Genomic DNA, 23,024 nt, shown 5'->3' with positions numbered 1-23,024 from the left:
AGGCAATTTACAAATTCAATGCTATTCCTATCAAAGCACCAATGCCATTTTTCACAGATTTAGAAAAAAAAAAACTATTCTAAAATTCATACGAAACAGAAAAAGAGCCTGACTAGCCAAAGCAATTCTAAGCAAAAAGAACAAAGCTGGAAGTATCACATTATCCAACATCAAGCTATTCTACAAGGCTACACTAAACAAAATATGGTGCTAGTATAAAAACAGAAACATAGACAAACAGAACAGAATAGAGAACCCAGAAATAAAACTGCACCCCTACAGCCATCTGATCTTCAACAAAGTCAACAAAACTAAGCAATGGAAAAGGATTCCCTATTCAATAAATCATGCTGGGAGAACTGGCTATCCATATGCAGAAAGATGAAACGGGACCCCTATATATCTCCATATACAAAAATCAACTCAGGATGGATTAAAGACTTAAATATAAGACCTCAAACTGTAAAAATTTTAGAAGAAAACCTAAGAAATACCCTTCTCAACATCAGTCTTGGCAAAGAATTTATGGCTAAGTCCTCAAAGCAATTGCAATGAAAACAAAAATTGACAAGTGGGACCTAATTAAACTAAAGAGCTTCTGCACAGCAAGATAAACTATCAACAGAGTAAACAGACAACTTACAGTCTGGAGAAAGTACCCACAAACTACACATCTGACGAAAGCCTAATATCCAGAATCTACAAGGAACTTAAACAAATCAACAAACAAAACACAAATGACCCTATTAATAAGCAGGCAAAGTACAAGAACAGACACTTCTCACAGGAAGGCATACAGGCAACTAGCAAACTTATGAAAAAAATGCTCATTATCACTAATCATCAGATAAATGCAAATCAAAACCACAATAAGATGCCATCTACCACCCATCAGAATGGCTTTCATTAAAAAGTCAAAAAATAACAGGTCTTGTTGGGGCTGCAGAGAAAAGCTAATGCTTCCACACTGTTGGAAATGTAGATTAGTTCAGCCACTGCGGAGAGCAGTTTGAAGACTTCTCAAAGAAGTAAAAGTTGAGCTACCATCCAACACAGCAACCCCATTACTGGATACCAAAAGAAAAATAAATCTTTCTACCAAAAAGACCCATGTGTCCATATGTTAATTACAGCACTATACGCAATAGCAAAAACATAGAATCAACACAGATTCCTATCAATGGTGGATTAGATAAAGAAAATGTACTACATACACACCTTGGAATAATATGCAGCCATAAAAAATAACGGAATCATGTCCTTTGCAACAATCTGAATGCAGTTGAAGGCCATTATCCTAAGTGAACTAATATAGGAACAACAACGACAGCAAATAAATACTGTTTGTTTTTACAAACTTACAAATATTCTCACTTGTAAATGAGAGCTAAATATTGGGTACATATGGATGTAAAAATGGGAACATTAGACACTGGGGAATACGTGATGGAGAGGTAGGGAGGGAGATAAGCATTGAAAAACTACGTATTTGTTACTATGCTCACTTCTTGGGTGACGGTTCAGTCATATTCCGAACCTCAGCATCATGTCGTATACCTTTGTAACAAGCCTGCACTTGTATCCCCAGAATCTACAATAAAAGTTGAAAAAGAAATAGAAAAGTCTGGTTGGTTTTTACATCTCTTTCATCAAGTCATTGTCTTGCTCAACATCTTCTAATGGGTCTCAAAGTTTGTAAACTGAAAGCCCAAGTCATTAGTTTTGCCATTATTATGCAATCTTTTTCTATTTCTCCCCAAGGTAAAACCTTAATTCTTACAAATGTGCTCTACACACTTTCCTGAAACTAACCTTCATTTATTTTCATTCTGAGTTTTTAATTATTCTTTCTTCAGCCTGGAAGGTTTCTCTCATCTTTGAATCTATTCAGTTATTCTAAAACTACTTATTAAGTGCTGGTAATCATTTCATTTTCCTACTGAGAAGCGTAAAGAATCTCTAAAATTATCTTGACAAATGGCTGTTTTCTAAAATTTGTTTAAATTATAATAAAAGGAAGGGATTTTCATGAAATCGATTCTTAGCTATGAGTTGAGATTTTGAGTCTTTGTGTCTTTTGTGATCAATGTTGATAAGTGTTCTATAACTGCTTGAAAATATAGTATGTTAGCTTTGTATATAGTAGATATCATCAGTGTTCTAAGCTATGTTTAGATATTGCTACTAATTTTTGTTCCTAATCTTTCTGGGAAAGCAGTATTAAAATTTCTTGCTATAATTGGATTTATGTAAATATATCCTTATAATTCTCTCAATCTTGTTTTATTCTTCAGCAGCTATTTTGTTAGGTATATAAATGTTCATGAATTTTAAATTCAGGTAAATTACAATTTCTATCATTAAGTATGATCTAATGATATGCGATTACACTATAATATTCTTACATCATCCTTATCTTGATCAGTATAACTTAGTTGATATATTTGTTTACCTATCGACCTTCCACCTTTCAGTGTCATAATGTTTCAGATATACCTCTTATAAATAGCATATAGCTGGATTTTAAAATTCAATCTTATGTCTTCAAATAGACTATTTATTGTTTTTACTAATATGTTTAAATTTATTTCTGATGAGTTATTTTATATTTTCTCTTTCCCAAGCCTTTTCTCTGTCTTTTTAATCCATCCCCGCTTCCATTTTGTGTATTGATCCAGTTTTCTTTACCCACTTTTTTTCTTCTCCTAGTGTGGAAGGATCTTTCTATTTGTTAGTATTTCATCTTAATTGTTAACATGCACTCTTGACTTAACAGAATTCACAGTATCACTCTCCACCTAAAAAATGAGGCATGTAAAATAATTTAATTATTTTCTCTCTCCTTATAACTCTTCTATTAATATTGTCTAACATTCTACTTTTTTCTTACTTTAAAGTTGTTCAATCCTTAATTTAGTAATCTAAGTTTATTCATATTTATCAACATGTTTAAAACTTTCTTTGTTCAAATTTGCTTTTTGCAAATCACATCTTTCTTATTGGATCAAATTCTTACTTACTGAAGCACATCTATTTGTAGTTCTTTCATCAAATATTCCTGAATAAAGCTCTATTCTTTGCCTAAAAATGGTTTTATTTTACCATGTCAGATAATTTAGCTGGATGTAAAATTGAAGGAAATCAGTTATTTTTCCTTAACATCCTAAATATATTTCATTGTCTTCTGTCTGACGTAAAGTTTACTGCAAGTATAATTGCTGCACATTTGAAGGTAATCTGCAAATTACTTGTGAATGAAAGATTTTTGTCTCTGACTTTCAATGTTGTGATCACAATGAAGAGTACAGATTTATTTTTAAAATCGTATTTTGGAATCAATATACTTCTCATTCTGAAATTGTGTGACTTTTTTATTTCTGGATAATTCTATCGTTACCTTTTCAAACGTTTCCTTTAGCTCACTCTTTCCTACCTGCCTTTCTGGAACTCCTACTGGATAGACACTAGACATTTGCATTGTAGCCTCCATGTCTCATAACCATACTTAAATCTGTTTATTCCCACATACCTACTTTCTAATCTTCCAATTCTACCTCTGGTTGTGTCTAATCAGTTTTTAATCCACTCATCTAAGGACCCTAAATACAGGCCCTCTCGAGGGGAGTAGAAAAAGATAATGATAATGAAAGGACAGATGGGTGGGTAGCTTCTGAGTTAGGGTATTTTTTCTTACTCTAGTTCATGTCGAACAGATGTTTGTTTCAAATTATTTGCTATACCACACTTTATGCTCCATGCACTTTCAGGATATATATTATCTTTCTATAAAAAATACTCAACAGTAAATAATCAATAAGTTAATAGTTGCTCATGTTAAACATGTTAAACATTTCTTGTCATAAACTCTTCTCTTTCATCTTTAATTTTTTAATATAAAATGATTAACATTTTAACGAACATTTTTACCCATACTTTTTTTCTTTATTCTATTCTTTCTTTTTAGATTTCTTTGTTTTCCTTTCAACTGCATCTTAGCTTCTTTAGTCACTATATTTGAAACTTTTATGTCATAAGTTAAAATAGGCAATGTGATTTTTTCACTTGTTTCTTTCTAAATACTAGTGAGTATCTTTGTAACCTCGAACACATCATTTTAAAATTTAAATTGTAAGAAGGCAGAAAAAGCAGTTTTAAGACATTACAAGCAGTGATTTCTGTTTCTCAAGCACACTTGAGCAATCTCAAGATGGAAATAAATTGAACACTTCTATCAATTGAAATCTTTCTCATGGGCTAGATTCCAGATTTAATACTATTCATAATTGCCTTCTCTATAAGTTATTTTTAACCTATACTTACTAGACTTTTTACAAGAATTTAAAACACATGGCTTAGTTTCTGGCTACAATTATAAATCTAAATTATATGCAAAAAGCAAAAAAAATGTATAATATGTTTTAGAATATTTTATACAGACAAGCAAAAAGAATCAGAGTTGATTATACACGTGACAAAAGAAAATCAGTGAAAGTTTGTACAAGAATGGAAGGGACACGTGAAAACCATGCTAACTATCAGTAACATAACTAATGATAATATAATTATCCAAGTGCTATCATTGAATTATATTAGGTATATAGTGCACTTTATGTTTCTATTTTACTTTAACTACCAGTTCAGTTTTAAAACAGATATATAGACCAATGGAACAGAACAGAGGTCTCAGAAATAATGCCACACATCTACAAATATCTGATCTTTGACAAACCTGACAAAAACAAGCAACTGGGAAAGGATTCTCCATTTAACAAATGGTATTGGGAAAACTGGCTAGCCATATGCAGAAAACTGAAACTGGACCCCTTCCTTACACCTTATACAAAAATTAACTCAAGATGGATTACAGACTTAAACGTAAGACCTAAAACCATAAAATCCCTAGAAGAAAACAGGCAATACCATTCAGGCCGTAGGCATGGGCAAAGACTTCATGACTAAAATACCAAAAGCAATGGCAACAAAAGCCAAAACTGACAAATGGGATCTAATTAAACTAAAGAACTTCTGCACAGCAAAAGAAACTATCATCAGAATGAAAAGGCAACCTACAGGAGAAAATTTTTACAATCTATCCATCTGACAAAGAGCTAATATCCAGAATCTACAAGGAACTTAAACAAATTTACAAAAAAAAAAAATTCAGAAAGTGAGCAAAGGATATGAACAGACACTTCTCAAAAGAAGACATTTATGTAGCCAACAAACATATGAAAAAAAGCTCATCATCACTGATCATTAGAGAAATGCAAATCAAAACTACAATGAGATACCATCTCATCCCAGTTAGAATGGTGATCACGTTTAACTTTTTAAACGTTTGTTTTTACTATTTAATTTTATACTCACAGGTTTTTGAACTCATTGGTTTTATGTTTTATCAACTAGTACCATGAGCATAAAATAAGTGACTAGCTTTTTAAATAATTTTGCATGTCATTTATTGCTAGTTTGCTTAAATAATCCTATACTGATTTACCATAGGAAAGTTGCAATATCAAATATGAAGTATCAGTTTAAATCTGAAATAACTTAGATGTGGCTATATCAAATTATATTCAGCTTTAAAACAAACCAGTTTGTTATTAATCCCAACATTTCCTTCTAGAAATAATACAGAATTATTTTAGTCAGTTACAGAATCACTAAGATCTGGAAATGTATAAGTTTTTTGTTTTTTGTTTTTTGTTTTTTGTTTTTCTTTTGAGACGGAGTCTCGCTCTGCAGCCCAGGCTGGAGGGCAGTGGCACAATCTCGGCTCACCGAAAGCTCCGCCTCCCAGGTTCAGGCTATTCTTCTGCCTCAGCCTCCCTAGTAGCTGGGACTACAGGCGCCTGCCACCACACCCGGCTAATTTTTTGTATTTTTAGTAGAGACGAAGTTTCACCATGTTAGCCAGGATGGTCTTGATCTGCTGACCTCGTGATCTGCCCACCTCGGCCTCCCAAAGTGCTGGGATTACAGGCATGAGCCACCGTGCCCGGCCGGAAATGTATAAGTTTTAAGAAAAAGGCCTTTACATAGCTTGAGTTAGTCAAAAGATAAAAGTTAAAAGACTTTTTATCTTTAAGAAACTCTGAAAATTTTATCAATTTCTTCTCTAGATAAAGAAGTTAAATTGAGTTAAAAAGATAGCTGGAATCAGAAAGAGAATCACAACCCATGTCCATGCTCAGTATTTACTTGTTGTGTATCCAAATAATCTCAGGTTTGGGGTTTCCTTCTGCCCGACAGGTGAAATAGACAGTATTTCCTGATGGTACCTCCACATCTTGGGGCTCAAAAGTAATTCGGGGGCTCTCTGCAACAAAAGAATTATTAATATATTTTTCAAAGATACAAAATTATGGCCTTCTAAGATGCTGAGAAAGAGATATAGGCAATTTAAATTTATTTCTACATTAAAGTTTTACACATCGAACTGCATTTACCCAGTAATACATGCACCAGGTTAGAGATTAGACATATATTTGACTTATACTTTAGAAGTTTGAAAGATTCACTGCACGAAGGGATCTCCAATGAAGTAAATTAAGTAAATTTTCCTGTGCTTTTATTTCTAGGAGCTCAACACAACCATATTTATGGAAGGAGTTTTATTTTATGGATCAATTTTTCAAACCAAGTACTTAAACTGAGCTTGCAATTTTGCAGGCACTCCTCCTAGACAATTAGCCATCTAAGCACCCAACCACCCACTTTACACAATTTACAACAAGTGATATGTCTAGACCTCAAACCTGGTTGAGCAAAATTCTTATCTATATAAATGAATGATTCCATCTTCCAATAATAATTGAGTGGTAAAACATGAAAACACTTAAATTATTTTAATAAGAAGAGTGATTGAGTTTGTAATGAATCAGGTAATTTTATCGAACTTAAATTATAAAGAACAATGCACAAAAGGAACTTTTAGTTTTCTATAGTTTCACTTAATTCCCTTTAAACCTTTCTAAGTAACAAAACTCTTCTTTTTATAAGTGCCTTATCTGAAATTACCTGTCATTAACCATGACTATTATGTCTGTAGAACATTCCGTAGATCTTTACTAATCTTGCATACTTCATTGAAAGTCCATATAATTAATATCTTGGCTTTATTCTCTTTAGATAAGTGATTTTATTCATTTATGTAATTAAAAAAAATAATTCAACATCAGCTATGTGCCAGACAAGGCACTAGGACTAGTGATGAAGCAATGTTCAAAATAGATAAGGTCTCTGTACCAAATGGTTCACAGTTTCATTGAAGCAGTTGAAAATAAACACACACACAAACACACGCACGCGCACACACACACACACACACACACACATATTAACATGGGCAGCAACTGCTTAGATGGAAAATAAATGATGTTTTGATGGATTATAAAAAGGAACCTGATTCAGTATGCAGGGATAGGTAGGACAGTGGGAAGGGGGTTTAAATGAAGGCTTTCCATGGAATTCATATTTAAGAGGAGAACCATGAAAAGAAGTAGAATCAGAACACTGTAGGCAGGAAAGACAGCATGTAAAAAGTCCTTGGGTTGAAGAAAGACTTAAGAACTTCCAAGAATGGAGAACACTGAAGTGGCTACAACACTGAGAAAAGAATAAGTGACTGGAGGAGCACAGTGTAGCCAGGAAGGACTGTACAAAAAGAATCAACAACATTAAGAATTGTGTGTTTTGTTTTAAGGTAGGAACCTATATAAGGATTATGGGTGAAGAAATGATGTAATAAGATGTGTTTTTAAACAATTTTCCCAAACATAAAGGAGCAAGAAAAATGAAAGCTGGGATATCAGTTAAGATGTGAAGCAATCCAGCCAAACTTGACTGTGGTTTGAACTAGAAGTTAGTAGTAAAGATGGGAGCTATGGACAAGCTTGAGAATTTTTGGCAGTAAAGACCAAGTCAATTTTCTTCTCAATTTGAATATAAATTAATTATATTGATGTGATTTTTAATTACTTGTTTAGAGAAATTCAAAAAATGACTTGCCAGTGAGAGAGTGGAAAGCAAATTTTTGCTGTAATTACAGCAGTCATGTGAGAGAATCTCCAAAACACTGATTTATCACACACAAGCACACACACACGAGGGTGTTCATTTTTTTCTATTTAACCCGAAATACAAGAATAGAGATACATAGAGATATATCCTTATATTCACTTGAAAAGCTTTAAATGAAAATCAAATAATATTGTAATCAGCCACAATAAATTATTTAGGTAAAGCCTATTGCTTTAGTAAGGTTGTCAGAATATAACCATATGCTTATTAAATCCAAGGCTTCCATTATTTAAAAATTTACAATGAGACAGTAAGACTGATTTTCATTATTTTAGTCATATTCATGATCCCATTATACATTTAAAAAATCAATTACGGGATTTGTTGAGGGGCTTTCTCAGCAATAAATATTAGCAATTATTTGATCTAAAGTTGAAACCCCTAACTTATTGATTATTAACACTAAGTCATACCAAGGAATAAGTGGAGATTTTAATGTTGGATACCACTTCTGGTGACCTTGTTGAAAATCAGTTTTCTCAATATTTTTCCCCTGAAATTATGGAAATTAGATTAAATGTTCCTCGAAGACTCTTTCAGCTCTTAATTTTATGTTGATAAAACCTTCTTTAAATGAAAATGCAGATGATGGAAAGAAAATTGGCAATACTTTTACCACATTCCTTAAAAACACTTTCCAATAACACGTTCTTCTAAAATGCATATTATATAATAAACCTTTACAGAAAGAGAGCAAATGAGAGACATTTCTATGTTATGTACACATTGAAATTTACGTACGGCAATTGAATTCCTCTACTGTTACTGAAGCAACTGCACGTCCTTGGAGTCTCCTGGGATATTCACATGTAGCCGCAGCCTGGGTGTGGCCGTGTTGGGCAAAGCCTTGTAAAAGCTCCCCCAGCCACATCAGATCACAGTCACAAACCAGGACGTTGGAATCCAGACGCCTAGGAATGCAGGCAAGAAGTACAACTGTTAAAAGGGACTATTAATTATATGATAAATCTTTTGAGTGGTAATATTTAATTTCCCCCTGATTTACCTTGTCTGTTACATTTTTGACTCCAGGATTCTATTAACCAATAAACAGATTTTAAGAATCACTTAACTTGTTGCATATCTTGCACAAAGTAGACACATTTTCATATTAACCATGTTTTTGAGAAGTCACTTTAAAACTGGAAAAGCGGTTTTCCCTTAATGTGCACTATGTCTATTACAGATAAATAATTGTGAGGTGAAATGAATCCTTATTTGTTTTAGAGAAATGTAGAATAAAAACTGTAAGTATGGCCAGGTGCAGTGGCTCACGCCTATAATTCAAGCGCTTTGGGAGGCCTAGGCAAAAGCATCACTCGAGGCCAGGAGTCTGAGACCAGCCTGGGCATTCTAGCAAAGTTCCATCTCCAAAGATAAAAATTTTCTTTAATTTCTTTATGGTTTCAACTTTTATTCTAGATTCAGGGGGTACATGTGCAGTTTGTTACCTGGGTATATTGCATAATGCTGAGGTTTGCGGTCCTGTTGATCCCATCACCAACATACTCAACATAGTACCCAATAGTTTTACAACCCTCACTCCCCTCCCTCCCTTCCCTCACCAGTAGTCCCTAGTGTCTATCATTGTCATTTTTATAACTATGAGTATCCAATATTTAGATCCCACTTATAAGTGAGAACATATGGTTTTTGGTTTACTGTTCCTGCATTAATTCACTTAGGATAATGGCCTTCAGTTATAGACATGTTGGGCAAAGGACATTATTTCATTATTTTTTATGGCTATATATACAATTTTTTTAGTTAGCCAGGCATGGTGGCACCTGCCTGTAGTCCCAGCCACTTGGGAGGCTGAGGTGGGAGAACCACTTGAGCCCAGGAGTTGGAGGCTGCAGTGGGCTGTGAAGGCATCACTGCGCTCCAGCCTGGGTGACAAAGTGAGACCCTGTCCCAAAAGCAAAAACAAACAAACAAACAAAAAAGCTGTGAGTATGGAAGTGTTCCAGTTTGCTTTGTTTATGTGTTATAGAACAAGGAAGCTGTAATGCGGTGGTGGTATTTCAATATTTTTGGATTACTCAAAAGAGTGGTAGAAGCTTTGCTGCCCAAAGGAGGCTTATAAATGTGATGTGTGATCCACGCAGCTCCCCCAGGAAGTTGGCTTTTTTCTTTTGTAAACTCCTTGGCATTAATATGGATAGGCATGTGTTCTCTGTGTTTTCCATTTGCTCTAAAGGACAGAAGCCAAGCTTTCCTTTTTTGTAATGCTCAAAGTCCCGGTTAGAAGGTCCCCCTCTGGAATTGCCACATACAGACTGTAATAGGAAGGCAATGGCTCTTTTCATTTCTTTATGATGTTTCCTAATATAGGCACACAAGTTATTCATTTTTGCCAAGGTTTACTGTGCTTCACTAATTTTTTCTAGCATATTTTTCCTCATGAAATAAAATAGATCACCAAAGAGATTTATGTGTATGTACCTCCATTCTTGCCAAAAGATGTCTGGCAAAAAGGTATAGAAATGATTAATACTTTTTTCATTTCTCCCAGTGGGTTAAAAAGGGAGCTTTTGCTAAGTGGAATTCACAAGTCTGTCTATGGTGGCAACTGGATCACACTCTATGCAAGGAAGTCCAGCAATGAAACAGTAATGTGAACATATTTACAATAGGTGTTAGATTGCTTCTACCTGATTGTAAGAAGTAGTGTCCTATGTGACTGGAGGAGAATACAAAATGCCACAATTTTAATAACTTTTAATCAAAATTATTCATGCACAAAAGTCCTTCCAAATATGGAAAACAAACACACAAACATAAATTAAATCTAAAGATATCAATTTGCAAATAAAAATATCACTTCATTGTATTAATTTAGAAATTTGCATCAATGTCATGATACTGGAAGAGACAAACCTGAAAGTAAAAAATTGTGCTATTCTCTAGACGTAGAAATTAAAACACTTCCTAAAACAACTGTATACATTTTAATAAAATTAAGAAAGTCTTATTATCTGACAGTTTCATAAAATGTTTTGTAGATACCCAACTCATATGACTAATTTTTATAACTGTATCTAAATTTTATTATATTACCCTGAAAATGATAGCTATATTTAGTAGCTTTAAATTGCTAAAGGGAAAAAAATTTGCACTTATTGAAAAGTTAGTTAACCATATAGATATTATTTGCTTAATGTTTCCAACAAGACTTCACACTAACGTGAGAATATAAAGCCATGGCTAAAGTAGGGAATTCTGTCAGCCTTGTCGGGAGTGAAGTGTAAGTCGTAAAAGTCAACTAGCACTTGTTCAGGAGAGCACTGTTGGTTTGGCTGTTCCTTGTCACTGACTGATTTATTGTACCAGCTACATGGCTATAAAACAGATCTTGTTCAACAGTATTGTGTTCAACATTCACATTTACATTTTGAGTTTAATTTCTTGTAATTTTCTCAAAAAGGAACATACAAGAACTTACTCCTCTAAATATAAAGGAGTAAGTTCTCGCTTCAGCATCACCATGACGTTCGTCTAAATTGAACATAAGCAAGGATGTGAATATACATCCCCTGGGAGCATCCCGAGCATGGCAGCCTCACCATGCAGTTGTCCCATTTCCCAGAGTCATCACTGCTTACTCATCGCCTTCCCTCAGTTATACCTTCCCTTATGCGTCCTCATGCTTATGTGTTTTGGTAACAACTGAGCACAAGATTTCATTTCCTTCTAATTATTATTTTCAATTTAAGATACTCATCCATAGTGGAGTTGCAAAACATGAAGAAAACAACAAAAGGATACAGATTTTCACTTGCCAATTGAAAAACTTTTGTGTTTGGAAAATAATCTAGTAGTAAAACTATACTTTCATATGATAATCTGAGTAATCTTTATAAATAATTTTCAAATTTATCATGAGAAAACGTTTTCAAAATTTTGCCTATAATTTAGAGCCATGATTATTGAAAACTAAGAAGCAATAGGGTCAATCAATAAGAAAGATGGTTCTTATGAACTTTTATTAGACTATACTAAATATTGAATACACTATGTTTAAAATCATTATTTTACTGTTCTCCATTTTGAAAGTGCTCTTACATCAAATATCATACCAAGTATAATAAATGAAAGCCCCTCTGATGGTATGCAGTCAAGAATCACAGCACTAAAATAATTACTCACTTGCACATATTCTCTGCTCAATGAAAAATTTCAAAGGAAAAAAGTGGTGCCAGGTAAATTAATCTTTTCCATTTGAAAACAGTAACACCTCACTTGTACTTACACAATCCCTTTCACTTAGAGATCCAAAAACACTTTTAAACAAAACAAAATCAAGAACATTTTATTGATTTTTATAGTCCACTTGTGAAGGGTGTGATTGTCATGAGTTAGAAACGGTATGACAGATGGAGAACCCAGCGTTGGACGACCTTCATAGTGCCAAGCCTGGAGTCAAGGGCAGAATTCCCGCTGCTTTCTCTGCCCTCACATGCTATCAGTGAGTGGACTCTCCTCAGTTGAAAAACTTTATTGTTGAAGGTGGAATTTATTTAATAGTAGGCGTAGCCCTCTATTGCTCTCCTATATTCTGTTGTTCTCATCTAAATTGTAGCCTAAATAAGACACAAGTTGAGGATTTGGAATAAACAGATGCCCAGTTTCCACCCCATCTTGGACCCATCAGGATTTCATGGACCCTGAGCAGTTTGCTCAAATCATCTGTGTGTCAGTTTCCCACAAAATAAGTTCATAAAATAAAGATACTTCATCAAAATAACAAACTAAAAAAATCATCTGAAAACATTTGGATGCACAGTGCATGCATGTAAGGTGCATACTGGCACATCACTGTAAGGAGAACTCCCTCAGCCTCTTTATTGGCAGTTATTTTTGCCTGTGTGTTCCAGCAATGGAGTGAATGCTGTTTCAGTAAATGTAAGAGGAGGCTGGAACAAAAAAGCTGCTACTAAGATTTAACAGGAAAGAATAATAAAAAGAGATTAGAAAAAACTAAGGGATTTGGCACTTCAAAACTTTCTCTGAGTCACAGAAGGCAAGAATGACCCAGATAGAAATTTATATAGACAAGAAACACTGCATGGGAATTATAATTGCAAATATACAAAGACAGTGATTCTAACCGTATTTGATGTAACAAATTCAAAAAAAGAGAGAAAACAGACAAGTAGAAAATAATACACAATATTTCTCCCACCACCAAAATGGAACATCCTATGACCCTGTTACAAAATGTCTTGGCATTTTGCATATCCCACATAGGACTGAAAAACAAGAATAAATGGATGTGTTATTCCAAATGGCTGGTGCAGCCAGTTCTGACAAGTAAGAAAACTTTGGCAGTCATCATGGATGGAACTGGAAGCCACTATCTTTAGTGAAATAACTCAGAAACAGAAAGTCAAATACCTCATGTTTTCAAGCTTACAAGTGGGAGCTAAATAATGCATACACATGGATATAGGGAGTGAAATAATAGACATTGGAGAATCAGAAAAGTGAGAGGGTGGAGTGGGCGTGAGGCATGAGAAATTATCTAATGGGTGCAGTGTGCACCATTAGGGTGATGGCTACACTAAAAACCCAGATTTCACCACTATGCTATATATCCATGTAACAAATCTACACTCGTACCACTTTACAGATAGATTAGATAGATAGATAGATAGATAGATAGATAGATAGATAGATAGATAGATAGATATGGTCAGTTGATGACCATATCCAAGACTTTTGAGGGCTTAGATACAGTCAAAGAACATCAAGAAGACTGGGAAGCAGCATTATGTGTGTCTGACATGAGAATTACCAAGAAAGTAGGAAATAAAGACTTGAAGAAAAGGATTAGGAGTGGATGAAATGTCTCCTTGATTAAACTCAAAGATTACGAGCGTTATTTCTGGGCACCAGTTGGGCCTGGATTTATTTTCCTCAGGGCTCTGATTTTTACTTAATCATAACATTCTCTTGCTCATGGACCTGTGTCTAGGAACACAATATTAGAAGAGCAACCACAACAAAAGTGGCCTCTGTATTAGGCCATTCTTGAATTGCCATAAAAAAATACCTAAGACTGGGTAATTTATAAGAAAAGAGATTTAATTGGCTCATGGTTCTGTAGGCTGTACAGGAAGCATAGTGCCAGCATTAGTTCTGGGGGAGGCCTCAGGAAGCTTTTACTCATGGCGGAAGGAGGAGCAGAAGCAGGCACTTCACATGGTGAAAGCAGGAGAAAGGGTGGAGAGTGACACAGGTTGTAATGACCAGATCTCAAGAAAACACACTCAATATTGGGAGGACAGCACTCAGCCATGAAGGATCTGCCCCCATGAACCTCCCATCATTCCCCACATCTGACACTAGGGATTACAATTGCACATAAGATTTAGAGGGGACAACATCCAAACTATATTAGCCTCTGATATGGTTTGGCTGTGTCCCCACCCAAATCTCACCTTGAAATGTAAAAATCCCTAAATGTCAAGGGCCAGGTGAAGATAATTGAGTCATAAGGGTGGTTTCCCCCATACTGTTCTCATGGTAGTGAATAAGTCTCACAAGATCTGATGGTTTTATAAATGGGTGTTCCCCTGCACAGGTTCGTTTGCCTGCTGCCATGTAAGACATTCCTGTGCTCTTTCTTCATCTTCTGCCATGATTGTGAGGCCTCCTTAGCCATGTGGAAATGTGAGTCCATTAAACCTCTTTTTCTTTATAAATTACCCAGTCTCATGTGTGTCTTTATTAGCAGTATGAGAACAGACTAATATAGTAAATTGGTACTGGGAGTGGGGCACTGCTGTAAAGATTCCCAAAAATGTAGAAGGGACTTTGGAACTGGATAACAGGCAGATGTTGGAACAGTTTAGAGGGTTCAGAAGCAGATAGAAAACTGTTTGAAAGTTTAGAACTTCCTAGAGACTTGAAGGGCTCAGAAGACAGGGAGATGTGGGAAAACTTGGAATTTCCTAGAGACATGTTTAATAGCTTTGACCAAAATGCTGATAGTGACATGGACAATAAAATCCAGACTGAGATAGTCTCAGATGGAGATGGGGAACTTGTTGGGAACTGGAGTGAAGGTCACTCTTGCTATGCAAAGAGACTGGTGGCATTTTGCCCCTGCCCTAGAGATCTGTGGAAATTTGAACTTGAGAGAGATGATTTCAGGTATCTGGTGGAAGAAATTTCTGGTTGGCAAAGCATTCAAGAGGTGACACTGCATTAAAATTTTGAAAATTTGTAGCCTGATGTTGCAGTAGAAAAGAAAAACCCATTTTCTGGGGAGAAATTCATGCTGGCTGCAGAAATATGAAAAGTCATGAGGGGCCAAATGTTAATCACCAAGACAATGGGGAAAATGTCTCCAGGGTATGTCAGAGAACTTAATGGCAGCTCCTCCCATCACTGGCCTTGAGGCCTAGGAGGGAAAAATGATTTCATGGACTGGGCCTGGGGTCCCCCTTTTCTATGCAGTTTCTGAACATGGTGCCCTGCATCCCAGCTGTTTCAGCTCTAGCCATGACTAAAAGGGGTCAACATACTTCTCAGGTCATTGCTTCAGAGGGTGCAAGTCCAAAGCCTTAGCAGCTTACATGTGGTGTTGGGCCTGTGGGAGTACAGAAGTCAAGAATTGAGGTTTGGGAACCTCTGCCTAGATTTCAGAGAATGTGAAGAAATACCTGAATGTCCATGCAGAAGTTTGCTGCAGGGATGGGGCCCTCATGGAGAACCTCTGCCAGGGCAGTGTGGAAAGAAAATACGGGGTTGGAGCCCCCACACAGAGTCCCTACTGGGGCACTGCCTAGTGGAGCTGTGAGAAGAGGGCCAACATCCTCCAGACCCCAGAATGGTAGATCCACTGACAGCTTGTACTGTGCACCTGGAAAAGCTGCAGACACTCAACACACCCCATGAAAGAAATCAGGAAGGAGGCTGTGCCCTGCAAAGCCACAGGAGCAGAGCTGCCCAAGACCATGGGAGCCCACCTATTCCATCAATATGGCCTGGTCGTGAGACATGGAGTCAAAGGAAATGATTTTGGAGCTTTAAGATTCGAAAATCCCACTGGATTTTGGACTTGCATAGGACCTGTAGCCCCTTCATTCTGGACAATTTCTGCCATTTGGAATGACTGTGTTTACCCAACACCTGAACCCCCATTTTATGTAGGAAGTAACTAACTTGCTTTTGATTTTACAGGTTCATAGGAAGATGGGACTTGCCTTGTCTCAGATGAAACTTTGGACTGTGGACTTTTGAGTTAATACTGAAATGAGTTAAAACTTTGGGGGACTGTCAGGAAGGTACGATTTGTTTTCAAATGTGAGGATATGAGATTTGGGAGGGGCCAAGGGTGGAATGATATAGTTTGACTGTGTCCCCACCAAAATCTCATCTTGAATTGTAATAATCCCCATGTGTCAAGGGTACTAAATCACAGGGGCAGTTTCCCCCATATTGTTCTCACAGTAGTGAATAAGTCTTATGAGTCCTGATGGTTTTATAAATGGGAGTTCCCTGCACAGGCTCTCTTGCCTGCCACCACGTAAGACATTCCTTTGCTCTCTCTTCATCTTCTGCCATGACTGTGAGGCTTCCCCAGTCATGAGGAACTGTGAGTCCGTTAAACCTCTTTTTCTTTATAAACTACCCAGTCACGGGTATGTCTTTATTAACAGTGTGAGGACAGACTAATACAGCCTCCAAGGCCAGTGATGGATACACCTGTGTGAGTTTTCCATTATGTGCTCCCTGACTGACATCTGGGAAGCAGGCATCTATCCTTTTCTGATAACTGGAACTTATATTTGTGTTTGAGGTCGAGGACAGGGGGAGGGCGGGGGGCGGTAACCACAAAATAAAACATCAGTAGTGTAGAAGGCTACACACAGATGGGAGTGAAGAGACAGCTGGAATGAAGGAGGGTGGAGACAACGGTGTAAAAAAGTGATGGACATCAGCCCATGGACGGGAGTAAGGAAGGCGTGGAGAACACAGACTTTGCAAGCATGGGGATTTTTGTTTTGTTTTGCTTAATGGAGGAGGAAATGAGTAGGAAGACAACTCCGTACAACAAGGGAAAACTGAAGCCTGGCCCGAGGAATCAGATTTTCTTTGGAACTTCTCACATCTCTTTACTCATAAAAAAGTTAAAGGAAAAGGAAGCCTTGGGAGTCTTTAGATTTAGCCAGCAAGGATATTACAGAGAACCAAGGAAAACTTCTATTTTCAATACTCCTTTCAAATGTCACTTCTAAGAGAATACATGAAAGCCCAGAAGACTATCTGGGTTCTCTATCGCTCTGCAGTTAACAAAACCATTTTCTCCCTAACATGCTAGAATTGCAATGTCTTTCACAGCAAAAGCAGGAGAAGGCAACCAACCATAGTTTGGGATTTGTTTTGGAGGAAATTATAAGGTTTTTGTGTTAATGCACTTGCTTTCACTTACAATCTTTTTAATGAATCCAGATTAGAAAAGCTCCCAGCCGGGATTTTAGATAATTTGTTGTTATGCAAAAATCTGAAAAACAAAAGATAAACTTTAATCACCATACAATAATAATGAGTTTGACAAACAAAACCTTACTTTTCACCTAACTGTGAATCCCATACCTTTTTTGAAATATTTCAGTGAGAAAGGGCAAACAGAAGTCAGAGTGTCATTTACACAACCATCTGTTTTAAAGATTTACATATCTCTATCTACCACTACTGTATGGGTATTTTTTCACACCTGTATACTTTTGATTTTTTTAGTTTACTTAGAGATTATAAATGCTAAAGAGAAATCCATAAAAATAAACATTTAAGTATGACGAAATCAAAGTAAATAGTCAATGTATTCATTATCAGCATGCAATGTACACATATATCAAATCAGCATGTTGTACACCTTGAATGCATACAATTTTTATTTGTGAACTAAATATTTTAAATTTAAAAATAATGGCACAGGCCAGGCATGGTGGCTCAGGCCTGTAATCCCAGCACTTTGGGAGGACAAGCTGGGCAGATGACTCGAGGTCAGGAGTTTGAGACCAGCCTGGCTGACGTGGTGAAACCCTGTCCCTACCAAAAATACAAAAATTAGCCAGGCATGGTGGCAGGTGCCTGTAATCCAAGCTACCCCAGAGGCTGAGGCATGAGAATTGCTTGAACCGGGGAGGTGGAGGTTTTAGTGAAGTGAGATCGCACCCCTGTACTCCAGCCTGGGTGACAGAGTAAGACTCTGTCTCAAAAAAAATAAAAAATAAAAAATAAAAAAAGTGGAACAATATATGACAACAGATGCCTGCAGGTGCCTGAGTAACTGATGTAATCCTGCACGTGTGGGATCACATGGAGATGTGCAAGCTCTGCTGCTCAGTCAGCCATTTCTACATGTCCAGGGCCAGATCACAGAGAGGTGCACTTATGAGGCCGTGCCCCCTGTGAGGTGATGGAGGGTGGTGGGAGGAGGAGAAGATCCAGGCCTCAGTACTTCTCCCTCTCCCTCCACCCAAGCAGTCCTGCACTGGCTTTGGCTCCCTCCATACTGCCTTGGCTATACCCATTCTCCTCCTTATGACCAGAGAAATTGTGACCAAGAAAATTGCCAGCCAGGGACTGTCTAGTAACGACGACCAGTGAATACATATTCGCAAAAAGCCCATGTGTGAAGAGAGAAAACACGATGGTCTCTGCAATACAGAGAAAAGATGGAAACCAGTTTTATTAAGACTCAAGGATATTAGCATAAATAATCAATTTATATCTTAAACTTAACAATTAGCTACATCCAGCCACTTTATGAACTATACTTCATGACTAGTACTTTTGTCACAAAATTAAATAAAATTATGTGGCCATATTTTCTTATCAGTGTTTTGCCTTTATGTTTTTGGCTTTATTTTAACTATATTAAGCATTAAGGTCGGGGGAGTGAGCTGGGGCCAAACTATTTCTACTATTTTGGGAACTTGAATTCCACTGATGCACATCTGAGAAGATAAAAAGTTTTCCTGATCCTTCCTATTTTGATTCCCTGTGCTTGTCTTTACCGACCCCATCTGATTCACCCAATTCAGAAGCATTGGCTAGAGATGATGACATGAAGATGGATATTGACAAAGACTCTCTGCTTGACCAAACTCTACACAGGTTCTCCTGAGCTCTTTGCCAACTAGACCTGACTTTCGGTTTTCCATGTCCATCTCTACATTGTCCAATTTTAGTAAGAACCCTGCTACTAAGTTTAACCAGCACCTCCCGCCCCTTGACACCTGAAATTCCTCATCCACATCATTTCCCATGTGATATTTGATCATCACAAAGAGTCCTGTTAAATAGGTTCACCCTGAGCCTTTTCCCTAATGTTTCCTCTGGGTGATTTTTCATCCATTGACTCTACCCTGCTCCTGGGCTATCAACTCCCACTTGCTCATGGTGTATTTGGAATTCAGCCCAATCTTTCTCCCCCAGTGCATAACTCCATTGCACTGGGGCCCTATACCTATACCTGTCACCATGGCCCTCCTTGAATAACATCTTTCTTGCCATGCTTTAACAAGCGTTGTTGAATAACTTTTTCTTCAACAATGTGCAGATGTATGACGCAGTAATTCTCATTCTCTACATCAAGCCCTAGCCGTATGCCATTTCCTTATCTTGGGGAACACTGGAACAGAGTTTCATGATGGAGAAACAACTTATAGTAGATTGCACTGAACCTTGGGAAAAGCCAAATTACCAGGACAATTTATGCCTGCTTTATTTTTGCTAGGTAAAATCAAAGCTTTCTTCATTATTTTATAAGTAGTGCAGTTCTGCAAGATAACAACAGTAGAAAGACTGTTGTTCTTTCTTTAAATGTATTTTAGAGGCTGGAAATTGCATCCATGATTGAATATTGAAAGATATTATTTATTTTCCAAGCCAAGCAGACCAGAATTTATTGCTTAACAGGCAAAACAAATCAAAAGAAAAGTAAAACATTTCCATCATCACAGATTTTGAAGCAAGGTATGAAGCAAGGTATGTAAATATTGAAAAATCATTCTTGAATTTTTTTCTTAATTTTGTACAAATGGTGACAAAATATCCAAATCAATGATATTTTACAACAGTTTATGTCAAACATGTTATATGATTCCCAAATCAGATATTACTGCTACTTGATATTTCTATAACAATTTCCTTTCAAGCAGATTAATCTAAGTCTCAGTCCCTTTATGTATAAAGGAGAAATTATGATAATAATTGTCATTGTTTATCTCCTAGAATACTATCCTAGTAGTATTCAGTAAATTAAAACAGTAGTACTGTTTTAGCAGTACTGATTTGCATGGGGTGCAAAAATGTGTGCTTGTAGTTTCTTTTTTTTCCTTTCTTCTTTCCAACTTTCCTGAAATTAATCTTCAAAACAGTTCTGCAATGCATTTGTTGATTTCTGCTTGTAGACGACTTTGATTGCTTTACTCCCAACAAGAAGCTGAAAAGCACTTCTTCCTATGTTAAAAAGTTTAGATAGATAGATAGATAGATAGATAGATAGATAGATAGATAGATAGATTTTTTTTTCTTTTGAGACAGAGTCTCACTCTTGCCAGGCTGCAGTGCAGTGGCAAGATCTCGGCTCATTGAAACCTCCGCCTCCTGGGTTCAAGTGATTCTCCTGCCTCAGCCTCCTAAGTAGCTACAGGCACACGCCACCACACCCAGCTAATTTTTTGTATTTTTAGAAGAGACAGGGTTTCACCATGTTGGCCAGAATGGTCTCGATCTCTTGACATCGTGATCGCCTGCCTCAGCCTCCCAAAGTGCTGGGATTACAGGCAGGAGCCACTGCACCCAGCCAAAAAGTTTATATAATTATTTGCTGCTGCTGTCTTCTGTCAAAGATGCTTGATCAAAAAAATAGTATTTGAGCAGTATCTACTTTTATACAAAGTTTATACAGAGTTTATACAAAGACTTGTCTCATTCCTGTGACAGAAACATGCATATTATCCAAAAAAAGTCAAGTAATGAATGAGCACTTTCCTCATAAATGTTCTAAGAAAGTAAATCTTCTGCCTAAGGTTTAGGTTAATGTTTCAAGATGTATTCCTTGAAAATCCAGGAGACTTTTGAGAAGCAGAGTAAAAGTCATATTCAGATCCTACTCCTTGAGAAAACTTTTTGAAATGGCCTCAGCTTTAGTGAGGTGCATACCAGATAGAGACAACATTGTCTAGTCTGGTGGACTCTGTGTTCTTTAATACCAACCATAAATTTTTAGCCAAAAAGTCCAAATTCTGTAATGCTTGACATACTTTAATGAAAGCACTACTTCGATTTTCTGCCTGAGCACCAAGCTCTAAAGCAACTTGAACATTCTAATCCATGTGGCTCCACTAAATGTGCTTGGATTCTTTTGCTTGGTAACATAATAGTAAGTAGTTGATTGTGTTTGAAGATAAGACTTATCTTTTGGAGAAAACCTAACTTGGTAAAGTGAAGATTTTCAAATCAATCCTTCTTTTTATAGAAAAGAGGGAGATGCAGGACTTCCTTGATTGTATTGAGATCATGACTTCACTGAAAAGAGCATTCCTACCCAGGTGTTAGAGGTTAGTACTTATGAATATAACACAAAGGGGCTTTTGTCAAATCATGACAATAAAGAACCATTCTAGGCATTGTGCTGCTGCTGCTGAATGCACATTACTTGGCTATGTGCAGTTCGCAGATAAAGTCATGGTAAATTTGCTTGAATTTAGAAATGCCTTAATAGGATAATTTTAGCAATAAAAATATTATTTCAGCAAACAAATTTCAAAGTTATGGGGAAAAGAATTTTAGTCCAAAATAGTGAAGTAGATATGCAAATCTTCCTCAATCTCTTTTGAGTCTCCACTGAAATAATTACCGGGATGCTTAATATGAACAAATATATCCATATTCATCAAAAGGGCAGAATGTGGAAGGTCACCAACAGATAAGAGTATTCAGCAAATTCTGGATAAATAAAATGCATGAGAAAATGTTGACAGATTAAATAGTAGAGAAAGCTGCAGCCCAGAGAATCCTATGAGGCGGAGCAATCTGACTGTGTGTCGCCCAGAGACCCCAAACAGTTAAGGCAGGGGCAGAGGAGGGAGAAGTGAGATTGGAAACAAGGGTTCACAAAGACCTGGATGGAGAAACACAATAATTAGTAGCCACCATCCAGAACACCAACAGCTAAGAGGAAAAATGTTAATGATATAGTGATAGATGAGATAGACATAGAAATAGAGATTTTTTCCCAAAGAAATTGAACAAATTGAAAGAAGAAAAGTAATGGAATTTTTGTGGAGCTGAAACCGAAGCGAAAAAGCCTTCCTCATTCTGGAATTTTAGGAAGATAAACCTGCATTTTACTTCCAATTGTGCAAACTAAAATTTACACCAAAGGGGAAATTTTGTAAGAAAATAAACTTATGTAAAAGAGAGCAGGTGAAACTCACACTACCAATTGAAATGCTTCTAATTTCAAATGTCAATAGACAATGAAGAATCACAAGGCATGGGAGGTTAATTAGGAACATGAAAAAGAAAGACCAACATTTTAAAAAAGGAAAACAATGCCAGAAGAAACAGAGAAATTCCAATAACTAGAGAAAAAAAGTAAGAGAGCATTACAATTATTACTTGTACTCAGAGACTTCAATATATATCATACTTATAAAAAAAGGATAAATTTCTATAGAAGATAAATAAATGGGAAACAAGAAAGATCTCTTAGGAATTAAATTCTGATTAAAAAATATTTTCACGTAGTAAATGTCAAAAATTAAGTAAAACATACCAAATTAGGAATCAAAATGACAAAATAACAGATATTATAAAACAAAAGATAAAAAATGTAGAGATCCAGATGATCTAATATTCAATTACAGTATGTCTAGAAGAGAAGACAGAAGGAATAAAGGGAAACATAGTCAAAT

The 23,024-nt window shown here is 36.3% G+C and overlaps 1 protein-coding gene across 9 annotated transcripts in view; it reads right to left on the bottom strand.

Moving 5' to 3' along the window:
- The window catches only part of LOC105495658 (peroxidasin like), a 507,670-nt gene that overhangs the window by 155,055 nt on the left and 329,591 nt on the right, over window positions 1-23,024 (bottom strand). For all 9 annotated transcript variants that reach the window (XR_011607033.1, XM_071068254.1, XM_071068255.1 and 6 more), the window contains 3 exons: window positions 17,525-17,596; window positions 8,824-8,993; window positions 6,202-6,319 (listed from right to left, as the gene is read on the bottom strand). Coding sequence is in view for 8 of the 9 variants with exons in the window: in XM_071068254.1 (XP_070924355.1) it covers window positions 6,202-6,319; window positions 8,824-8,993; window positions 17,525-17,596 (360 nt within the window). In the remaining variant the exon portion in view is untranslated. The remainder of the gene's footprint in view (window positions 1-6,201; window positions 6,320-8,823; window positions 8,994-17,524; window positions 17,597-23,024) is intronic.

Source organism: Macaca nemestrina, chromosome 8 (assembly GCF_043159975.1).
Source record: "Macaca nemestrina isolate mMacNem1 chromosome 8, mMacNem.hap1, whole genome shotgun sequence".
Classification (NCBI taxonomy): Eukaryota; Metazoa; Chordata; class Mammalia; order Primates; family Cercopithecidae; genus Macaca; species Macaca nemestrina.
This window is presented reverse-complemented; position numbering and strand designations above follow the sequence as displayed.